Genomic DNA, 21,431 nt, shown 5'->3' with positions numbered 1-21,431 from the left:
CAATACCAAATCTTTTTCTGACTTCTTTAGCTGCTTTAAAGAAATTTGATTCAAATGTCAAGTTTAACAAGCTTCTTGGGTTTTTATCCTAGGCTGTACTTGCTGACCTTTCAACCCTGAAGGTTATGCCTCTTCTTCAAATCTTCTTGTTTGCTACTGTCACTTGATTTGCTTCAACAATGCTGATACCACACTTCCAGTCTTTCATGAGAAGCTAATAATTAACTATGCAACGTCTGCATAAAACCAAAATTAAACTGTATGTATAATATTCATTTAGAAATCATGACCTTAATTGAATTTTGTAACTGAAAACAGGAACTTTGCGCACAGATGTGTGTAATGCATGCTACTGAATTTCCCTGTAACAATGGTTAGTACGTGTACATTAAGAATGACTACTTGTGCAAAAACAAAGCATGAATCGGTGTCTAAAATGCATGTAATATTAAATAAATGTAATGTGATTCTTCATCTGAGTTGTGACGTTAATGTTTCAGAATTATGAACACTTTTCATATTAAATAACTTTTTCAAACTCACAGCTCAGAGGATATCAACTCGAATACTGTAAGTGGAGAAAATAAAGATACTTTAGCTTACAGTATTTTTTTCTGATTTTCTAAGAATGCAGATGGACAACACATCTCTGTTTTACGTATTCTTCCCACAGAAGTTTTCTCTGTCTTCTCATATTAGTTACTTATGTTTATTTTTTCATACAGAGAGTTGTAGTCGCCCTTTCCTCATTCACCGACATGCCCTCTCAGGCGTCTTCTAAAGTCCTACCCAGAGTCTCATCAAAGGTCCCATGCTGTAAAATATGTTCCCCTGCAGAGAAGGCCTGAGCATAGCTTCCTTCTGAACTTGTTGAAGCCAGTCCTCACATGAGCCAAAATATTCCCCTGAGAATGATGCCAAGAGTTCTTTCACGGTGCCCCACACCCTTTTTGAGAGAGCAGAGTTGTGCCTTTGCCAGTTTTCCAGCCCTGGTGATTCAACAGCTCAGGCTTCAGTTCAGAATCCAATCTTGTATCGATGTGTGACGGATTTTCACTACGCTATCAGGCTGGCTCATTGTCTGTTAGCGAGTACTATTTTGTGAGGTCTTCCAGCTTTTTCCACTGGCTTGTTTAATACCAAAGTGGGAATCACCAATCTGGTTTGATTTGTGTCTTAATACCTGGAAAAGGATCAAAGTCAAAAGGATATAATGGGGAATATAGCCACTGAGGTTGCTGTAGAACTTTTATCTTCATCATGTGTGTTATATATATGTAGTCGTCATACATGAGTGTACATACGTTATGTATGTATGACAATAAAATACAAACCATAATTTGCTCAAAAGATATCTAAAAAGTGATCTAAGCCAAAATCTCAGATAGGGTAATGAGCTTTATGTGTGTGCTTCTGTCTAGATAATATAGTAAGAAACTTACTGAACGTGTATAGATTGTTACTAAATTTATAAGGCTAACTTAAAAAAAAAAAAAAGTAAAGTTTTGGCTTCAGCATGATCACTTCTTACATGAAGAACTAAACTGCTTAATAGGTATGACATTGAATAATATTTTGGGAAAATTTCTTCTGGATAACCAAGAGAATAGATCTTTTAATATTTGACAGAAATGGTTTTAACACTTTAACTAGAGGCTTTTCTAGACATCTAGTTTTTTAAAAAAGGACGCACATGACAGCTTTTATCTTTACAGAAAGTATTACCCTATTTTACATATGGGGAATGAAGGCATAGAAAGATTAAGAGATTTGCTAAAGATTACAGAGTAAATTCCTAAGAGATGAGCAGTCTCTCCTGAATTCCTGTTTATACTTCAGGAAGCTTGGTTTATGTATTAACCACGAGACCTTACTTCATCTTCATGACAGCACATCATGCACATCTACTTCTGAAAATGGAGCATTTTGCAGTTTTAAAATCCGTAAGACTGGGTACCAATTTAGAAATTATAATGTTACAAAGCAGTCACAAGGACTGTGGCTCAATAAGCTCATTACAAGGTTACCATGGCTTTTAGGGAATTAAAAATATTTACTAAATAGCGAATGAGATCCCTGAGAGCCCTGCTGGACCCCCTAATTCTTCCCACTGCTCTGTGTAGGTACATGGTGCAGAATCTGACCATTACCCTAACCCATTCCTTGATGGGATTTTTGAGTGATATTTTCTCTCTCTCTCTCTCTTTTTTTTTTTCTTTTTTTTTTTTTTTTAAGTAGTTTTGAGAAGGGTATCAATAGGTAGAGATAACGACTGATGGGTGATTGTTTGAACAAGTCGTTTTGTGAATGACAGACGTGGTGTGTCTTCTTGTGACTTGGCATCTCATTATTCATTCTACCCATCTCACTTCTCCTCTGTCTTTCTTCCTTCCCCGCTGGAGTACTTAATCTGTCCTTTATCTACGTTTCTCCTGCTGGTTGAACAAGGGACCTTATGCTAGCAGCTAGTGCAGACCATTGTGCATCATTAGCCAGACCACTTGTGCTGACTGCTTTGTCAGCCTGATGTGATGCTGTGCCTCTTGCTTCAGGGTTGGCCAGACAAAGGCTTCGGGGACTACATGCAGCCCTTGAACCAGGCATTGTATTGACCAGCTGCAGCAGGGAATCTCCTGAAGGCCTCTGATGACTTTTGTCAGATGTTTAAGTTGACTTTTGTGAGGCACAGAAAGATACACACATACACATACAGGAATGATGAGTACAATTGCTTTACAATAAGATTAAGATAAGATTAAAAATGAACTGGCTCCTCTCCTTAGACTTGCAATTATACTCTGTTGGAACTTTTTTGAAATCTATTTATAAAATTGCTTTTACTGAAGTTTTATTGTTTTCATGTTCCCATCAGTTTCTCATTTTGGTTCCAACAAAGTATTGTGTTTCAGTTTCTGGCTGATATGTGTATTTTTAATCTCTTGTTTAAATAATATTCTTCCACTTTTCACTAAACAGATTGGTTTCTATCTCACAGCTAGATACTTCTCTTGTACAATTGCTTAAGTGTTAATTCTTCAGCTCTGGAGAGCAGTTCAAACCTGTTAAAGGCCATAGTCTATCACCGGGCTTCCTAAATCGTAAAACTCCTCTTTCATTTATACTGTTATAAATCACAGCCAAATTTTGACAGTAAAATCATAAATAAAGATGCTTATATTGATTTAAATAGATATAGCTGAACCTCAAATGGCTCAGTCTAGCCAAATTGTTTTTCTTGGTCTGTTCCTCCCTGTATGAAATCGATACAAACAAATGTTTGAGTTCAAGAACCAATTGTTTCCGTATTTCTAGAGAAAGATCAATTTTTGCTGCTTACGTTTGGGATTCTGGCTATGACCTGTCAAAAGTTTCGTGTAATGTTAAAGAGACTGTTTAAAAAAAAAAAAAAAAGCAAGAGCAAATAGCCTTTTCAAAAAATGTACCCAAGTTACCTTATTTCAGTACTCCAAAAAGTATATTGAAACTTTAGTCTTGATGGCTTGGCAATAGAACAGTTTAATAACTAGAACAGTTCCTACTTTTTACTGGATTTTTTTTGCTCATTGTAACAAATTTTACTATGAGAAATGCAGGGAATTTAGAGGTTGTAAAACAGTTAGGTATCCCAGTAAAGGGAAAGGCTGGAAAGTCATCACTGCAGGACAAATTTCTGTGTGTTTCCAGAAACCAGCAGAAAAAATGGTGCCCAAGTCTCTCTTTTACTCTCTTCCAATAAAAAGAAATCCAATGAATTTTACACAGTTCTTCCAACAAGACTAAAGGGAATTCACTGAATAAATTGCTGTGTGAACATCAAATAGGGGAAAGCCATTTAGTGAGCGGCTTATTAACCCTAAGTAAGAATTCATTTAGAGCTACTGAAACACAGCGTGAGACTGCGGTAATGTATTTTCGGTTGGGGGGGAGAAGAGCTTTTCTACCTTTTTTAACAAATCGGAAAAATACTTCTCAGCTCCTCTGTCAAGCATTTCATGTTAGGAAGCGGGGGAGGGAGGGGAGGATGCAGGAGTGGCTGGAGCTGCTGGGCTCTTCCTTTTCCCTCCTTTCTTACAGCCTTTTCCTGTTCACGCCTGGCCGCTGGCAGATGGTGCTGCGCTGGCCGCTTTCATCCCCAAAGCGGACACAGGAAAGGCAATCAGCCGAAGCCAGTGTTTGAGATCAACAGGGCTTTGTATCTGGTGTGGCCGGCTACGGCCTCCTTCCTCCGGCCCCAGAAACCCGCCTGGGGCTGGGCCGCGGGTGCAGCAGGGCCAGGGCCAAAGCTGGGACAGGTGGGGAAGCTGCCCCAGAGACCAATTCCCCCTCAAGAGTTAGCCACCCTGGGCTTTAGAAGAGGGTCTCAAGGACAGCCGTGCCATTATTTTTAGAGCTTTAGGACCCGGTATAACAGGGGATAAAAAAAAATCCCCTTTTTCTGGTGGCGGCTTGCAGAGGTTTGGGCTTTCCACACAAGGCCGCGCTTGTTGAGGGGCTGCGTGCCTGTGAGCGGTTCTGTGGGAGCCGTTTGTTGCTGTAAACAGCCACGGAAACTGGGAGCTCTGAGGTCTGCTGAAAGCACCAAAAGATTTTATTTTATTTTTTTTCCTGCACACATCATGCTTAGCTTTTTCAACACCTTAACAAAAACATTGAAGGAGGGAAAATCAGTTTGATCCAGCCATGGAGCGGTTGTGCTCTGCTTTAAAACTGTTAAAATGTCTTGTCTTCGTATTTTTTTAATTAGCCAATGAATAATTTAATACCAACTGACTACCGTACAGACCAATCACGTTTTTGGGAAGCGTCTCAGGATGCTTATGTCTGCTGCAGATGACAGGTAGTGCAACAGCATCCAGCAGACGTTAATGGGGACAGGACGAATGCATGCTTAGAAAATGATGTTTGCCTTTGGTTCGGTGAGCTTTGCAAAACTGCAGTGCATAAACTGCTGTAATGCAATCCAGCTGTGCTAAGTACTGACTGGGGACCAATCCTAAAATGATTACAGGGTGGGTAATGCTGCTTTGTGGTAAACCTTTTTTTTTTTTTTTTTTTTTTTTTTTTTTGAGTCTGCAAGCCCGAGGAGATGCACCTGATTCTGCATTGTATCAGATGTTACGTTACTGCCTGCAGGAACTGAGCTTTGGGTTCCGTGATGGAGGATGCAGCAGGGCCTCTATTTGTCCATATTTCCAAATCAGTGTGTTGTTTTAGATGTTAGGCTACTGATATGTGCTAGCAATTATCTCTAGAGAATTGGCTGTATAGACAACCATGGTGCTTTGCCAAGTGACACTGTGTTTGGCTGAACAGTTTGAACAAATTGTTTCTTTTGGGATTATGACCAAAATAAATGGAATATTTAACAAAGAAGTTAAATCCCACAGTTTATGCAAGACAAAGCATGCAACCAATTTTTGTGTGGTGTTTTAAACAACAAAGATTGGAATTGGATTGTCAAAGACAAAATACGTTATAGTCACCTAATGTATTCTAGTAGGCATCTGATAGCTCACTTTATTCAACAATGGTTTATTCAATGAATAATACATTCTGTATTTTTTTTTCTGAAAAGTAATATTTAGGGTTAAGTTATGCAGTTAATGAGTCCAGTAATTAATAGGAAATCACCACAAATATATGTTGTAAAAAGCAATAGTATTTAATTTTCTATGTATTCAGAATTATGACCTACAATTGTTTGGTTATTTGTCTACTGTCACAAGATTTTGCCTTTTCTCTCTCTCTCTTTTTTTTTTTTTTTTATTTTCTAGTGCTTCTGGGTTACAAAAACACAGGCATTGCTTTGAAGCCCAATTCTGGTTCATTAACACTGACATCAAACTCTGACTGGAAAATTGGCAGTGTTACAGCTTGTGAAGGAAGTTCCGGTTGCTTTCAGCATTCATGTTAGTGGTGAAGTTTGCTCTACAGTTTCCAACATAAGGACATATTTAGAAATTTAATTTTAGTTTGTGATACACTGGAGATGTTCTGACCACCACATCTTGCCATAACCAGTTTCCAAAGATGTACCAGTGCCAGACATGGGAAAGCAGTAATATTGGTATTAACAGCCCTCACCCTGAGCATTGAGGCAGGAGAGCCTGTCTCCAACTTCTGCTTCACTATCACACAAGTGGAAAGGGATTCTTGAAATGAAAGGCTTGTGGAAAAAAGTGTGCAAACTTTGTAGAATGTCTCTGCAGCACAGAAAGGGGCTGGCTATTCATGATTTGTACGTTTAACAAAGTACACTTTCTTCTACTGACTTCACATTGCATCTTCATGCAGCATGAATGTCAACAAAAAGGTGAAAAGGTGTTCCTGAATTCTTTTTTTTTAATTTAAAAGCTGGAGTAAATGTTGTTGAATCATATGAAGGAGAAAATATATTTTTGACATATTTGTATAGATTTTGGAATTCAAACTTTTACCACTTGATATTTTCCCATTTAGAGCTTTACCTCCTCTTCTCCTTTTTACGGCATTCATTATCCTTACGTAGTTTTGTATAATTTGGCTTTCTTGCCACTGTGAATTACATTTTACAGCTTAAAGAAAACACACATTTCTGATTAGGACTTATCTTTCCATTAGAAAGATATTATTTCTAATCAGTTATGAAGAAATGCTGGAAAGACTTTAAAGATTCGGTATCAGTCCATTCCTGCATTAGGTGGTGATATGGATAAGGGTGAGTATTACACTGGAGAGTCGCTTTACAGCAGGTATTTATTTAGGCAGGTAATCAGTATTCAGACCTGCAAACACAGCATGAGAAGATGAAAGTAGTAGATGTTTGGGCTTTATAGCAATCTAGGTTAATAAAGATCAAGAGGTTTGAAATGTTAGAAAGTCAAATCCATCAAAGACCTTCCTGTCAGTGCTGTCATCCTGAAACAGCAGGGGCTGCTGCCCAGGGTGTTTTCTTGATAATCCTGTGTCACATTTCTGGATGTAAACTTGGAGAAACTGTGTGGAGAAAGGATGTTCTGCGTTTCTGTCAGGTTTTCCATTAGGAGGAGAGAGAGAGAGAAGCAGTGAAGTTACAGGCATGATAAACACTGCAAATCTTCTCAAGCTGTTTGTTAGCCTACGTGTTCACTCAAAGTTGGAAAAAAACTGTCTGAGGCCATATTCAGTAGCATGGCTTTAAAAGAAGTCACACACAACGGTATATGTACTAACTTTCAAGCAGGTAATTAAAATATTCCCATTATTATACTATTCGTAAAACTCATCCATATTATTTGACTTATGTAAAAGGAAGGGTCAAGATGCTAGTTCCTACAAATAAACTGTTTTGTGTACAGTAGATGTTTATGCAATGTTCCAGAACATAAGGAAAGGGCAAAATAAAAGTATCTTTTCCAGAAAACCAATGGAGAACTGTGAAATCTGGATAAATAGTAAAACAAATATCATCTTACATGGTGTGTACAATAGCAATTTGTGACGTTAGGAGCTATAGACATTTTTCTAGTTTGTCAGATACTTCCTGGTCCCTGGTAGTGGTGACATTCTTCTTTAACGATTGATCAGACTCTTGATGTTCTTAAATAAACTTTTTTTTTTTTTTTTTTTCAATAAGGAGTAAGACTTCATAAAGAGATAGTCTTCCTGTTCACAAGTTCCACAGTTCAATCAAGACTATTCTCAGCCAAACTAGCCTTAATTTTTGTTCTTTTTATAGAATTTCCTGTAGATCTCTCAGAAAACTGCAGCCAGCCCAACTGCAATGAGTGCATTCTCGATGCAAATGTAAGTCATCTTTTCAATTTGCTCTTGACTGAAATTTTGCCCCCTTTTAGAAAACAGTGTGGTGAGATTATTAAATAGCAAGTGCAGGGTGGATATCTCCTTCCTGACTTCAGGCCAGACATTTAGACAGGGAAATGGTTATTGATACTGCTGGGGAAATTGTTCCAATGCAAACAAGTCAAGGCTCTATGCTCTGCTTTTGGTGGGACTGGGCCATTCAAAGGCAGGGCTATTATGGGACAGAGACATTATTTAAAGACCCAGTGCAGTATTAAGATTTTAGTAAGGATTAAAGCTAGCTTTTTATTTCCTTCATAGTATTTCTTTTAAAAATTTACTACTCCCTTTATTTCAGTGTTGTAACTTTACAGGCCATCTGTTAGATCTAAAAGGGGGTGCTGTTAGGATTTAACTGCACCTCATGTCATGCTCTCCTGTCCAGCTTAAACACTCCCAGGACAAGGCAACTGTCCTGCTTTAAGGAACAACACCCACCGTCATAGTTTGTGGTTTGCTGCCATGTCTCTCCAGTAACTCTGGACAGGTTTCACAACTACCTCAAATCTTCATAACTGAGGAGACATTAGAAACCTAATTTTTTTTCTTTGTTTGGTAGCTGTTTCTTGAGCTTGCCCTTCTTTGTCAGATTATAAAAATATCAAGACTGCACAGAAGGTATCAGTCCTGGCGTGATACTGAACTCTTAGTTCTGAAGGACCACAAATCCTAGTTCCTGATGAAGCAGAACATTGCTGGTGTTAGCACAGCTAATCCCACTGGGAATGCATTTCTGGAGCCAAATGCTTCTCTGAGTCTCTCTTTAGTCCTTCAGGATTGGTTCTGAATATATCTTCTGAACTAACTGAGGTGTAAATATGATGACAAATAGGAAATCATCAGAATAGATTTACTCATTGCTACTGGATGTATAAGTAAGCTGTAAGCATTCATCCTTGTTGTTGTTTTCCAGTATTTCAGTAAGTAACAGTAGTAGTAGTAATACTTCAGTAAGGCCTAAAAGTATTGATTCCTCTCCTCTCCTTCCCTCCCCTCCCCTTCTCTCTTCTCCCGTCTCCTTTCTTCTCTCCAAAGTGCAGCAGTTAAATTACTAAAATAGTTTTTCAAGGTTCCCTTTATGGCCAGTAGAGTGAAACAAATATTTCAAAAGAAAAGTTATCTGATCTCAGACATTTGTTTTAGTGTGAAATGAACAACCTTCTGGAAGTTCCAGTCTCTCTCTATTGATTCTAAAGTGATCAGGATTAGACTGTCTCTGTGGTGGTTTCACACTGCTGGGCAGCTGGACTCCACCACACTGCTCTGTCACTCCCTGTCCTCAAATGAAGAGGGGAAAAACTATGATGGAAAAGGGCTCAAGGGCTGATACAAGGACAGGGAGATCACTCGCCAGTTATCATCATGGGCAAAACTGACTCAGTGTGGTGAGAGTAATTTATTTTATTGCCTATTACTAACAGGCTAGAACAGGGAGAAACTAAAAGCAAACTAAAAACACCTTCCCCCATCCACCTCCTCCCCCGAGTGGTGCAGGTGAATGGGGAATGGGGGCTGTGGTCACTCTCTGATGCTTCATCTCTGCCGCTCCTTCACGGTCATTCCCTGCCCCTGCTCCATGTGGGGTCCCTCCCACAGGACACCATCCTTCCTGAACTGATCCTGTGTGGGTTTCCCACAGGGAGCAGCTCATCAAGAACTGCTCCCACATGGCTTCGTAGCATGGGGTCCATCCCCCAGGAGCAAGCTGCTCCAGCACGGGTCCCCCACAGGTGGCAGCTCCCCCCAGACCCCTGCTCCTGCGTGGGCTCCTCTCCACGGGCTGCAGCTCCAGCCTGGGGCCTGCTCCTGCAGGGGCTCTCCGTGGGCCGCAGCCTCCTCCAGGCCACGTCCACCTGCTCCACCAGGGGCTCCTCCATGGGCTGCAGCGTGGAGATCTGCTCCATGTGGGACCCATGGGCTGCAGGGGGACAGCCTGCTCCACCAGGGGCCTCTGCACAGGCCACGGGGGAGCTTCTGCTCCATGCCTGAAGCACCTCCTGCCCTCCTTCTGCACTGACCTTGGTGTCTGTAAGGCTATTTCCCTCACATTTTCTCATTCCTCTCTCCCAGCTGCTGTGGCACAACAGTTTTTTTCCCTTTCTTCAATCTGCTCTCCCAGAGGCCCAACCAGCATTGCTCAGCTCTGGGAAGCAGCAGGTCCCTTTGGAGCCGGGTGGAGCTGGCTCTGATCAGACAGGAGGCAGCTGCTGGGCTCTGCTCACAGAGGCCACTCCTGCAGCCCCCTGCTACCAAAATCTTGCAACGTAAACCCAGTACAATGATTTGGATATATAACTTTTAGTTGAACTCTCCTCTGTATTTTCCCATTAACCATCATGAACAGTTTACAAAAAACTGTTGAAACTCATTAAATAGATGTAGATGAATCCTATACAGGTTATATCAGAGAAAGATGACAAACTTCATCATTAAATGCAGAACATTTTTTGTCCTACCACTAACCAAAACTCTCCCAATTTTGTCATGAAGGCAGATTAGAGAATAAAAAAGTCAAAATCTGAGGAAAATCATGAAGGTCATTCAAATCCAGTGCTCAGGAAAGACTAGTACCTTGCACACAACCTCCAAGTATCACAACCTGCAAAGCAAGCAGCAACAAAAATGAAATGCACATGTACTATTTCTGAAGATACAAGTTATAGATGAAATTTTGCTCTCACTTTTTTTTTTTTTTCCCTGAGAAGTACAGCTGTTTGTAGTGAGTCATAATGCCAAATGCCCAAGGTTGTATTTGAAAGTAGGAAGTCAATCCGTTTCCAGTGTTCTTGTAACAGAGAATATGCCCTTCAATGCTTTTTTTCCTATTACCTAAACCAAATAATTAAAAAATAAAAATAAAGCAAGACAAAGACAAAATATGTTATTTGACTTTCTCAGCAGTAGTTTCCATATCACCTTCAACTTTCTGAGTGATCTGAGACTAGCTGTCTCTGCCTCTGCAGAATGATCGTATTTGTTGTGTGACACATCACTCGTGGTGACACTCGTGTGTGACACATCACACGTGCCATAGCAGTCTGATGGATCTAGGGAGAGCTGCTGTTTACAGGATGTGCGGCTTGCCTTCCGAAATTCCAGGAAATAATCTGATTGCTTTGACCTCAGAGCAGCCATTTCAATTTACTACAAAACAACTGATAATATAGTTGTATTTACAAACAATGTACACATTCACTAGGCTTTTTATCTTCCAGTCATAGATCATGAGAATATAATCTCCTTTTCACTCAAGTTCTGGCCACCGAATGAGTGGTTGCTTGTCCAACCTTTCAATCAACAGCTGCTAAAACTACCAGAACCACATTTGAAGCAAATCTCCAATCACTTCCTTCTTGCCTGCTCATGAGGTCATAATATTCTTTGTTCTTATCCCAAATATTTACTTAAAGGGGTGAAAGATTTCCATTTTAAACAACTGAGCTGACAGCATTTTCTTAGACCCCGCTCAGTAAGATAAAGAACACCGCTCTGCATTAGAAGCTAACAGCGCTTTGGCTCTTTATTTAGACAGACAAAAATAATGAAAGTTACTACATACATTGGTTTTAATGCAGCAGTTCCCTTGGTTACAGCCAATTCCCCAGCACACCTCTACCAGCCAGAACAGGCAGACTCCATCCCAAACAGTTCCAGCTACAAGTGAGTAGGAACCTTTTCTCCTAGTGAAAACATCCCCAAACATGCCCCAAGAGGCAGTCTTCACTACTTGCTGTGAACATACAAGTATATGCTAATTAGTATGCCCAAATTCTTTTTTTTTTTTTTTTAATGTATTGTAAATTTTAGTCTTAGTTTTTGGTGGTGGTTGTGGTGGTCGGCGTGCTTAGTTTAAAATAAAAGCTAGTCCTCTACAGTAGTGACTCTGTCATCTCCTGGTTGTACTTTTTTTCCTTGTTTGCTGTCTAGCAGGAAGGAATAGGCAGACACAAAGCACTTTCTGTCTCAGCTCCCAGTATGTGTAGATTTAGAGATTTACTGAGATTTAGAGAAAGTGAAAGAAAGATTATGTACATACTGGGATTCTTTTTTATATGGCAATTAAATTATTTGTATAACCTTCCCTCCGAGATAGCCTTTTTTAGTAAGTCATCTCACTAAAGACTGAGAAGCTACCACTTCTGTCTTGAAATGGGCTGAATTCACAGATAGCGTGAAAACAGAAGGATGGCCAGCATGTTATTTTAGTATGTTGATTGGTTGTGTAATATTACCGATCATTAAATATTAAAAATGGTCATATTGATTATTTAAAGACAGGTTTGCAAATGAACTGATTATGACTTTACTGGAGATGCAAAATTGTCAGAGTCAAAGCCCTCTTAAAAAAAAATGAACAAAATGTCTGGACTTTTACAGTCTGGCACCCAATCTCGGGGAAAGAAAAAATAAAAGAAAGAAATAAAAGACTATAGTGAGGTGCATGCTCTTAGTATATCAGATGAAGAAAGGGACTTACTAATATCTAGCTAGCTCTCCAAGTTTGTCCCTTGGCAGATAAACATATTTCTGACCACCCTAAGCTGTAATATGCTAATTTCCACAACTGTTTTTGTGTTATTCTTGAATGTTCCTGTAGCTGTCAAAACATATAACAACCCATCGTTTTGTTGTAATCCAACTGTCACACCAAATAATCAGACAGATAGGAAGATTCCTGCTCCTCCATTGCTAATACGGTTGTGCCCTGGCAAGCTGCTTGGCTCCTACTACAGATTCCAGAAATTAAAGTGCTGCCTCAGATATTTTAGTCACTCGTTCTGCCATTGTTTTCCTTCAGATTTGGTATCTCCGGATATGCCTCAAGGTATTGCATAAACAGATTGAGTCTTTGTTTGTTTTTGAACTAAACAAAATCCAACCCCAGTCTGCCTAGCCTACATCGAGTAGCTGGAATGGCATCTTTGCTCCCATAAAGAGGTCAACAGATTGAAAAACAAAACATAAGCAAAGCTTCCATGCTAATGGGAGATGCAGCCGCAACAAGCATTTGCTGAATGTTCTGGGTTCTTCAAGATTTTTTTGTACTTATTCTTTAAGTGTGAGAGAAAAGAATCTGCAATACTGCTGATAATACTATCACTGGGGAAAAAAAATAAAATGAGGAGACATAATCAACAATTTCTCACAGAGCTATAGCCCTAGCTTGCACTTAATGACTGTTCCTTCTCACTGATTGAAAGAGATTTTGTCATTTACAGCATTTTAGGTTATTACCAGGCAATTTGCTCATTTGAGAGATGCCTAGCTCCCTTGATAAGAAGATCATAAGGGCTAATACGCTCATCAGATGAGAACGTTTAATTTACTTCCATTCTCTCAGTTCCAATTTCATTATTGGAACTTGATAATATCTATGGCCCATAATTTCTTAGTCCATTAAGGGCTGGGAATACAGGACCATTTATAATACTTACTGTAGTTTTCTCTGCAGTTAACAGCCTTCCTTCCTCAAAATATAAACTTCAGTAACTCAGCAACAACTGAGAATGGGGTCCTAAACTAATCCTCTCATTGTGGCAAATATAAAGACTATAAAATTCCATATTTGCTTAAGATTTTATCAGCACACAAAATCAGAGAACTTGGGTAAAGATACGAATAACTTCTCTAGTCAAGAAGACCATTGAATTTTACTCTCAAAATTGAAAGTGATTGTTTCTTTTCATGGCATTTGTGGAATTAAATGCTCTTTAGACAATTTACCAGTAATCTGGTGGTCATAATTTATTTGAATATACATGAATTTACTGTTGTTTTTGTATTTGCAATGTTTTTAAAAAGCAAATCTGATTGCCTTCATTTCTACCTAAGCATTTGATTTAAGTCTTTTCTGTTATCTGACCTTCCTTCCTCTTTTTTTTTTTTTCTTTTTTTTTTTTTTTCAGTCTGTGATATGCTTCCATTTTGTCCCCCAGGTTTCTTTGTAACTCTTATTATCAGCCTGTTTCTGTATATGGTTAATATTTTTCCTTTTGAGTCCTCAGATATACCCAGACCATTCTCATCTTGTTAGCTGGAGAGACTGTAAATAGCACCAAGGAGCAGAAAAAGTATTTATTTTTTTTTGCTCTATTGTTCAAACCTGCTTCCAGGGTCTTTTAGGACTGGCCAAATGTAGCTATTGGAAAGCACTGTGGGCATTAAGCAACTCTGAAGATTATTTCCTTTCTCTATTCAGATAAATTTCCTTTCCCTATTCAGATAAATCAATGTGTGCAAGTAAGCAAGGAGGATAAAATTTGCTGATTGCAAATTGTAGATGGAAATGACAACTCCAAGCAGTAAAATATAGACTATGAAAAAAAAAAAAAAAAAAAAAAAAAAAGAAAAGAAAAAGAAAAAGATAGCTTTCTGCTCTGAAGATCAATGAAAGAATGGGAGACAGAGACTCAAAAATGGGAGACAAGACTCAAAAATCTTGGGTTATCCTTACAGCAAAGCACATTCAGAACATTTGACCAAGACTATACAATTCCAATATTGATCAAGACTAAAGACTCTAAGTAACATAAATGACTTAACTCTAGACCTTGAGATGATGAGTTTGCTCTTTGCAAAAAGAGTTTGCTCTTTGCCATCATGGGAAATACTGCTGCATATTTCCCACATATGTGCACCACATATCAGTGTCGGAACGGTTTGAGAGGAAAATGGTTTTATTTAAAACAGAATTTGCAGTGAAACACCTTTAATTCACATCCTCACAGTTTCATGCTCAGGGGCACCAGAACATGTGTGTTTGGGAAATCTGTAAAGCCATGTGGCACCAAGGCAGAGATGCTTAAGCCACCCGTCCAGACCTATGGCACTGTCATGCCTAGGTCCAGCATCCCTTGCAATTACATACAGGACAAGTGACACCAGCTTTGAAGTCCTCAAGTTTCCTGGGTTCTTCTGAGGCTGGCAACTGTGTGGAGATTTTGGAAATGACCCTGTGGAGTCTTTAGGAGCTGATAGTGATAGCATCTCTATTCTGTCTCACCTCTGTGAGTCATCTGGATTTGTTCTTTGATCTTTTTTCTCCAGATCTGGGTGTCTTGTAAAACTGCACATAGATGTGCTGTGGTCTTGATAATCTGCTAACGTGGGTGCCATTAGCACAGGCCCTGTTGTAGCAGTGTGCTCAATCTGTTGCCTCCACACCCAGACATTACCATTCATTCTCCATTCACACCAGTTTCAGCCTATTACAGTTGTCTACACCCAGCGGCAGAGAAAACCATCTCATTTTTTTTCATTACAAGCATACCAAGCCCAAGAACCACAGGGTCTGCTGATGAATGGGGTAGGTGACCCATTGATGAAGGATAGAGAAAAGGCTGAGATATGCCAAGCCCTCTTTCCCTTGGTATTTACTATCAAGGTCAGCCTTCAGGCCTCACAGACCTCTATGCCTAGAGGCAAAATCTGGGGGAAGAGATTACCAGCTCTAGGGAAAGGTTGTATTAGGGTCACTTTAGCAAATTAGATGTATACAAGTCCACAGGACTGGACAGGATGTGCACGTGAAGGTGCTGAGGAAGCTGACTAATGGAATTGTGCTGGTCCTATCATCCCTGAAAAGCTGTGGCAATCAGATGAGATTGCCAGGTACTGGAAAAAAAACAGCCTTGTGCAGCCTCTCTCTCAGAGAAGATGATGAAGGAAATCTTTCTGGAAGCCGTTTCCAGGCTGATGAAGGACAAGGAGTTGATTTGGAGAAAATAGCACAGAGCTACCAATATGTTTGTTTTCTATGATGAGATGATTGGCTCTGTAGATGATGTGATCAGAGAAGCATACCCTGATTTTACCAATGCTTTTCATCCAGCATCCAATAACTCCAAAGTGGGTGAAAAAGAGGCAGAATCACTTTACACAAAGAGTACTGATCAACAGTCCAGAATCAAATTGGCACGTGGTCATACATGTTTCTTTGGGTTGAGTGGGTGGACACTCAGCCGTATTTGGGTCCTCACACTGAAATCACGAGGTGCTTAAGTTTCTGTGGATTAATGGGTCAGGCTGCAGCCCGGGGCCAGTACCTGCCCTCGCTCTGAGCTGGTGTGGCTGAGTCCATGTGAGGCGAAGCAGGAGGGCCCCTGGAGGTGTTCCCCCTCAAAGTGCCCCTCACCATCAGGTGCTTATCAGCACCAGGCTCCCCCAGCTCCCAAACATGTGCTCCTTGGAAACAATTCATCCCAGGCTTCCTGGTCTGGGGACCCTGTAGCTGAAATCAACAGGTGAAAACAAACTGATTTTGCAAGATTTTTAATGAAAACCGTTTTCAGCTTCATACCCCCAGCATTTCAGTGAAGTGCTCCCTGCTCATGTCCCCAGCTCACAGCTATTCTGACACATGGCATTTCTCTGCAGGACTCCTGCAGCCCATAGCCTTTGACTCCAGCAGTTCTCAGTTACAGTAGTTCACGTTCATCCAAGAAACTTGCCTCTTTCGTGTACCCTTTATGAATACATCTCTTTTTGTATCTTAAAATTACCTAATTAATTAAAATAACAGCTGGTTTCTTTGTTTCCTTCTGGGGAATTTACTCTGCTCCAGTTCCCCTCCCTAAAGTCAAACAACGCCGAGCGAGCTTTCGTAAGATGCGGGCGTTTCATTGTTCTCTCTGCACCAGATCTGATCAGATACTGCTGGTCTTTAAAGGCTGCTGCATGCTAAGGCCACAAAGTCACTGTTGGATGCATTTTCCAAATCTTTGTATGCTATGTAACTAAAGTTTTTGTGTGCGTGTTGTTTTTATTGAAACGTTTTGGCTGAAATGGGTGTGCAAGCTGACTGTCGCTGAGAAGTTATTTCCTGCTGTATGTAACAGCTCTATGAGGCAGCACAGTGAGCTTTTGGGATTGTGCTTTTGGGATTGCGAGGCATGCGATGCCTCCATCTCCTGTGGGGTTTGCGAGGCAGGTCGAGGCTTTTCCGAGGAACCTTTAAAAATACTTCTGCTGTGACTTCTTAGTGGATTGCAGTAGTTAATTTTATAGTGAGGGCAAGGTTTATATAGCTTTTACCATCCACGCTGCATTGTTTTATGTTGTGTATCTGTGGTATTACGTGGGATGTGGGCTTTGAAGGCCTTGTTATTCATTGTTGAAGGGATCAAGACAGAGGGGCTGATAATCCTGTGGATTTGGACAGCACAAGGCACAACACGGATTTTATTCCTGCACAGTGGCTTGATGAAAATGACTTGAGTAAAAGGTGTTTGTTTTTTTTTTTTTTTTTTTTTTTTTTTTTTTTGCCAAGGCCCTAAGCACAGTTAAATCAGGGTTTAGCCCTCATGAGGGCTTGGCGCTCCTGATTTAAGTTGCTCAGGACCAGACTCCAAACACCTTTCTGTGGCTGCCCAGAGGAGGCTGCGCGTGCCAAATTTAGGTTTTCCCTCACACCTTCGTGTCTTTTGGACAACCCTCCTCAGGCGACCGCTCTTTGGGCAACACCGGTGTGGCCAGGGCAAGTTTACGGGACTCCAAGCGTAAGGATATATTAATACTTATATTAAACTTATAACACGAGGTTTCAATTTTTTATTTTTTCACGCTTTTAACCGAACTGTTTCCACACACCGCACCCTGCCCCGCTCCACCTCAGCAGCCGACCCCGGGGCTCCCTTCAGCACGCCCCCCCGCCATGTCGCCCCCGCTCGGCGCCAGCCCGCCCCGGCCCCGCCCCGCGGGTGACGTCACGGCGCGGTGACGTGTCGCCCGGGCGGCTCGGCGGTGGCGGCCGCCGGAAGCGGCGCGGGGCCGGCGGCTGCAGCGCGGTGCGGCTGCGGAGCGGCTCCGGAGCGACTCCGGATCCTTCAGCTCCTCTTTCCTCCCTCGCCGCGGCCCGGCCCAGCCCGGCCGTCCCGTCCCGATGAGCGGGCTCCGAGCGCTGCGCGGCGCGGCGGGGACGCCGCTGCCCACCCGCCTGCTCCTGTTGGGGCTGCTCCTGCCGGGGCTGCTCCTGGCCGCTGCGGGCGGCGAGCAGGAGGCGGCGGCGGCGGCGGCGGCGGTGGCGGTGGGAGGGCGGCGGGGGTCGCGGGCGGGCGGCCCCCCTGCCTCCTCCTCCTCCTCTGCGGCGGACACCGCGGCGGTTGTGGCAGGTAACGGGGGGAGCGCGTCCCGGGGCCGGGGGGGCGCAGCCGCCTGCCTGCGGTCCGATACCGGGCTTCCCTTCCCTTTTTTCCCCCATTTTTCTTTCCCTTGCCCTCGGGTTGCGGCAGGCTCCGGTGGCCCGGACCCGCCCGGTAACGGACCTGTCTGTCCGCAGGCTCGGGGGCAGGGGGTTGAGGAGCCGGGGAGCCGTCGGAGGGGGGCTGCGAGTTGCCCGGGTCGCTTTAACGCCTTCTTTAGGGAGCCCTGCGGCTGGGGGTGGGAGGGGAGCAGCAAACCCCACCGCCCCTGCGAAGCAAGGCGGGCTGCGCTTCCTGCCCCAGCAAAACCCGCCGCTGGCTGAACCAGCGCCCTGAGCCAAAATCGCTACTTTTCGCTAGGTATTCCGTTAGCCTGCTCCGAGGCCAGGGCGCTTCGGAGGTCCCCGTCGCCTGGTTTTTGTTTGGCTCGCCACAGAAACTAAGGAAGTTGGAACATCCGCAGTCTGAAGCAGGAGTCGCACCTCCCAAGGGTGTTGGGGAAATGCCGTGTTGGATCGGCTTTTTTTTTTTTTTTTTTTTTTTTTTCCAGAACATAACTAATGTGGTTGTAGGTGGTATTAAGTGGTTCTCGCTATGCCTGGTGCTGATGCTGTCTGCGTTTCACGCTCAGTCAATCTTGAAATGTCAATTTGGAGGGAGAAGTATTTTAAAAATATTTTTGGACTGTAAAACCACTGCGATGCTTGTCAGCTGCTGTGGTGCCTCCCTCCCCCACCCCCCTGCACTGGATCTGGCGAGAAAATACATGTGAGAAATGTAACACATCACACGTGGATTTACTGTTACATGTGTAAGCGTGGTCTGGGGAGCAGGTATGTTTAAGAGCCATCAGAGAATCAGTTTTAATCTTTTGAAGGTTTTTAACACAGTTCTGCATTCATCCACTTGCAGGATTTGGTGTTTGAGTTGAATGTGTGAATTGGCTGCCTGTCTGGTAGCTAACCCAAACAGTTCTAAGTTACTCTGCAGAGTCGGAAGGAAGAAGCCTTGAAAGCGGGGGGAGAACCAGATGAGTGTGCAGGGAGTGATTGTAGTTATATTATCTCTCATTCTTTCCTCTGAAGATTAAAACTTGCAGATGTGACATCAAGTTAGGAGGGACTGCAAGTATTCTGCTGGATAAAAACAGAATGAAAATCAAATTCCATAGGCTTGAGAGGCAAAATCCAGAAGTTAAGTCTGTTAAGTATAAAATGCTGTGCACAGAGGACTCTCAGATGCTCAAATACAGTGTAGGTGTATAGTCAGCACAGCTGTAGGAAATAATCCAGGAGTGATGGTTGCAAATTGATCTGAACAAGCAACATAAAGCAGCTGGCAAAAGCGGATGCTATCCTGGGATGTGTTGATCTGTCTTAAATTACAGAAAGCTCTTCATTTATTGTTCTTCATTGCTCTTCTGTGCCTAGTCTCGAGTATTAAACAAGCCAAAAAAAAAAGTCAGAAGTAGCAATGTGGATGGAGAGGCTTAGCCTCTGACTGATGTATTACTTTATTTGGGGGGATGGAAAAGGCTGTGGGAGGGGTGTGTCACTATCTAAGAAATTAGTTCAAGAGAGGATATTGATTTAATTTTTTTTTTCCATCTAATGTGGTTAAGAGGTGGGTTAAGAGGAAGTGAATTGTACGGGGGACGACTGAGGTTAAATATCAACTGGAAAGTTTTTACCAATAACATTCAAATTACAGAAATGGTTCAAGAAATCCCATCACTAAAGGTTTTTAATGGGTTAGAGGAGCAGCTGGCAAAGGTAATCTAGAGAGATACTGACATGGCAGAAAAGGGATGTGCAAGTAATTTTATGACTTTATGATTTTATAAACAGCCATATTTTATCAGCTATTCAGGGACTCAATCGTTTGTTACTGTTGTCTACTTGCGTGCGTGCACCTTTTTAATCGTAACTTGTAAATGACAACTCTACATATGTTGCATCTGAAGATGTGTAGTCACAGTTATAAAAATCAGATCAATGAAACTGTTTCCACTGATTGGAATACTGTGAGGTTATCTTCTCTTCATTCTGTCCATGCTTGTTTACTCTTAATTTGGTTGAAAGTTTTAAGGAATCATTTATCCAGACCTTGAAGATAAGCGTGAGTTATCATATTCTGTTTATTCTGTTGTTATCTGCTTTGCAATTCTGGAGGATTTTTTTTTTTTTGGTCTGAATTTAATAAATGATCAGAAAATCTGGTCATCTTTCAGGCAAGACAGAGAACTTGGAACTGTATCTGGCTAATAAAATTCTCTCAAATAGTAGCTTATAATATTTAGCTAGGCCATTCTTAACTGTAGCTCTACATTGTATTTACTGCAGAAACAGTGGATGCCACAATGTAACTGCTTTCTCAAAGTGAAAGATTTGCCTTGTTTACTGAGCTTCCATTCTGGAACTGCCCCATCATGTAGTCTCAGTGCTCTGTGATCCCCAAATTTCTGTCGTTGGCACTTGAGAAATGAAGGTTTGTGTAAAACACTGTTTTTTATGGAACTTTGTAACTGATTGAAGCCATTCTAACGCGGGTGGCTGTCAAAGGCTGGTTTTTCTCTTTGGAAGCTGACCCCAGCTGGCCATGCTAGCAGGATCAGTGCAAGAGAGCAAGCAGGAGGACATCCTGGTACCGGGAGGGAGGGAGTTTCCTGCTCTTTCTGCTTTGTGCTTTCTTTGTCCCCAGTGCTGTGATGAGCACTGCTGCGTTAGCTTGCAGGAATGTGAGAGGGGCAACAAAAACCAGTGGTTTTCTTATCAGACTCTTTCCTGGCATGCTCTGAGTGCCAGCAGCAGTGCAAGGAAGAGGGAGGATGGGCTGTGTGGGTGGGGTCAGCAGTGATGGCAGTAAGTGAATAAATGAGCCTCCCTGCCCATGTAATTGCATCTGAAGGTGACTGAAACTGCTCTGGTGACCTTTTTTAGCTAGAATAATCTGTTTAGAAGTTGGTGTGGTTACGTGTGAGACTTTACGCTTGCTATCACTCCAGCATATGTGTAGTGATCTTGATCGTGCAGAAAAATGATCTTGGATTACATGTGCATGCACTGGTCTTGTACAACTGAGCTCCAGGACTGGTCTCTTCCCTAGCAGGCTGCTTTTTAAGGCCGGTAGATTTTTCTAGTGACAAAAATTGAGTACCTCAAGCTTGTTTCGTTCTGTTACTTCTATATGTATGCTTGTAGCTAAGCTCTTTGTGATCTGCACCTATCATTTAGGTCGAGGACAGAAATTTGTGTCCTTTTCCCACTAAAATGATGCCGACCTAAAGCTGTCGGTCGCTTCCTGACTGCATTTCGGTGCAGTTACTTGAAGTTCTTTGACTCAGGATCATCCCTCCATCAGCAGGTTTTCGCATTGCTCTTTCAGCTGTAAGCATTCTGAAGCAATCTCTGCTTTCCTGGGGACCTCCTACTAGGCTCCGGCTAGCTACTCCTACGCAACTTGGGCATGACT

The 21,431-nt window shown here is 42.0% G+C and overlaps 2 protein-coding genes across 3 annotated transcripts in view; both read left to right on the top strand.

The window, feature by feature from the left end:
- Window positions 1–458, top strand: part of TBC1D19 (TBC1 domain family member 19) — a 45,525-nt gene extending 45,067 nt beyond the window's left edge. The window contains exon 21 of the mRNA XM_082758587.1: window positions 93–458. Coding sequence (XP_082614713.1) covers window positions 93–167 — 75 coding nt within the window. The 3' untranslated portion in view covers window positions 168–458. The remainder of the gene's footprint in view (window positions 1–92) is intronic.
- Window positions 459–17,592: 17,134 nt separating this feature from the next.
- Window positions 17,593–21,431, top strand: part of STIM2 (stromal interaction molecule 2) — a 63,067-nt gene continuing 59,228 nt past the window's right edge. For both annotated transcript variants that reach the window (XM_082759909.1, XM_082759910.1), the window contains exon 1: window positions 17,593–17,930. In XM_082759909.1, the coding sequence (XP_082616035.1) occupies window positions 17,702–17,930 (229 nt within the window). In that variant the 5' untranslated portion in view covers window positions 17,593–17,701. The remainder of the gene's footprint in view (window positions 17,931–21,431) is intronic.

Source organism: Aythya marila (assembly GCF_965140915.1).
Source record: "Aythya marila genome assembly, chromosome: 4".
In the NCBI taxonomy this organism is placed as follows: domain Eukaryota; kingdom Metazoa; phylum Chordata; class Aves; order Anseriformes; family Anatidae; genus Aythya; species Aythya marila.
Note: the sequence above shows the minus strand (reverse complement) of the source record. Positions and strands in the feature narration are given on the sequence as shown.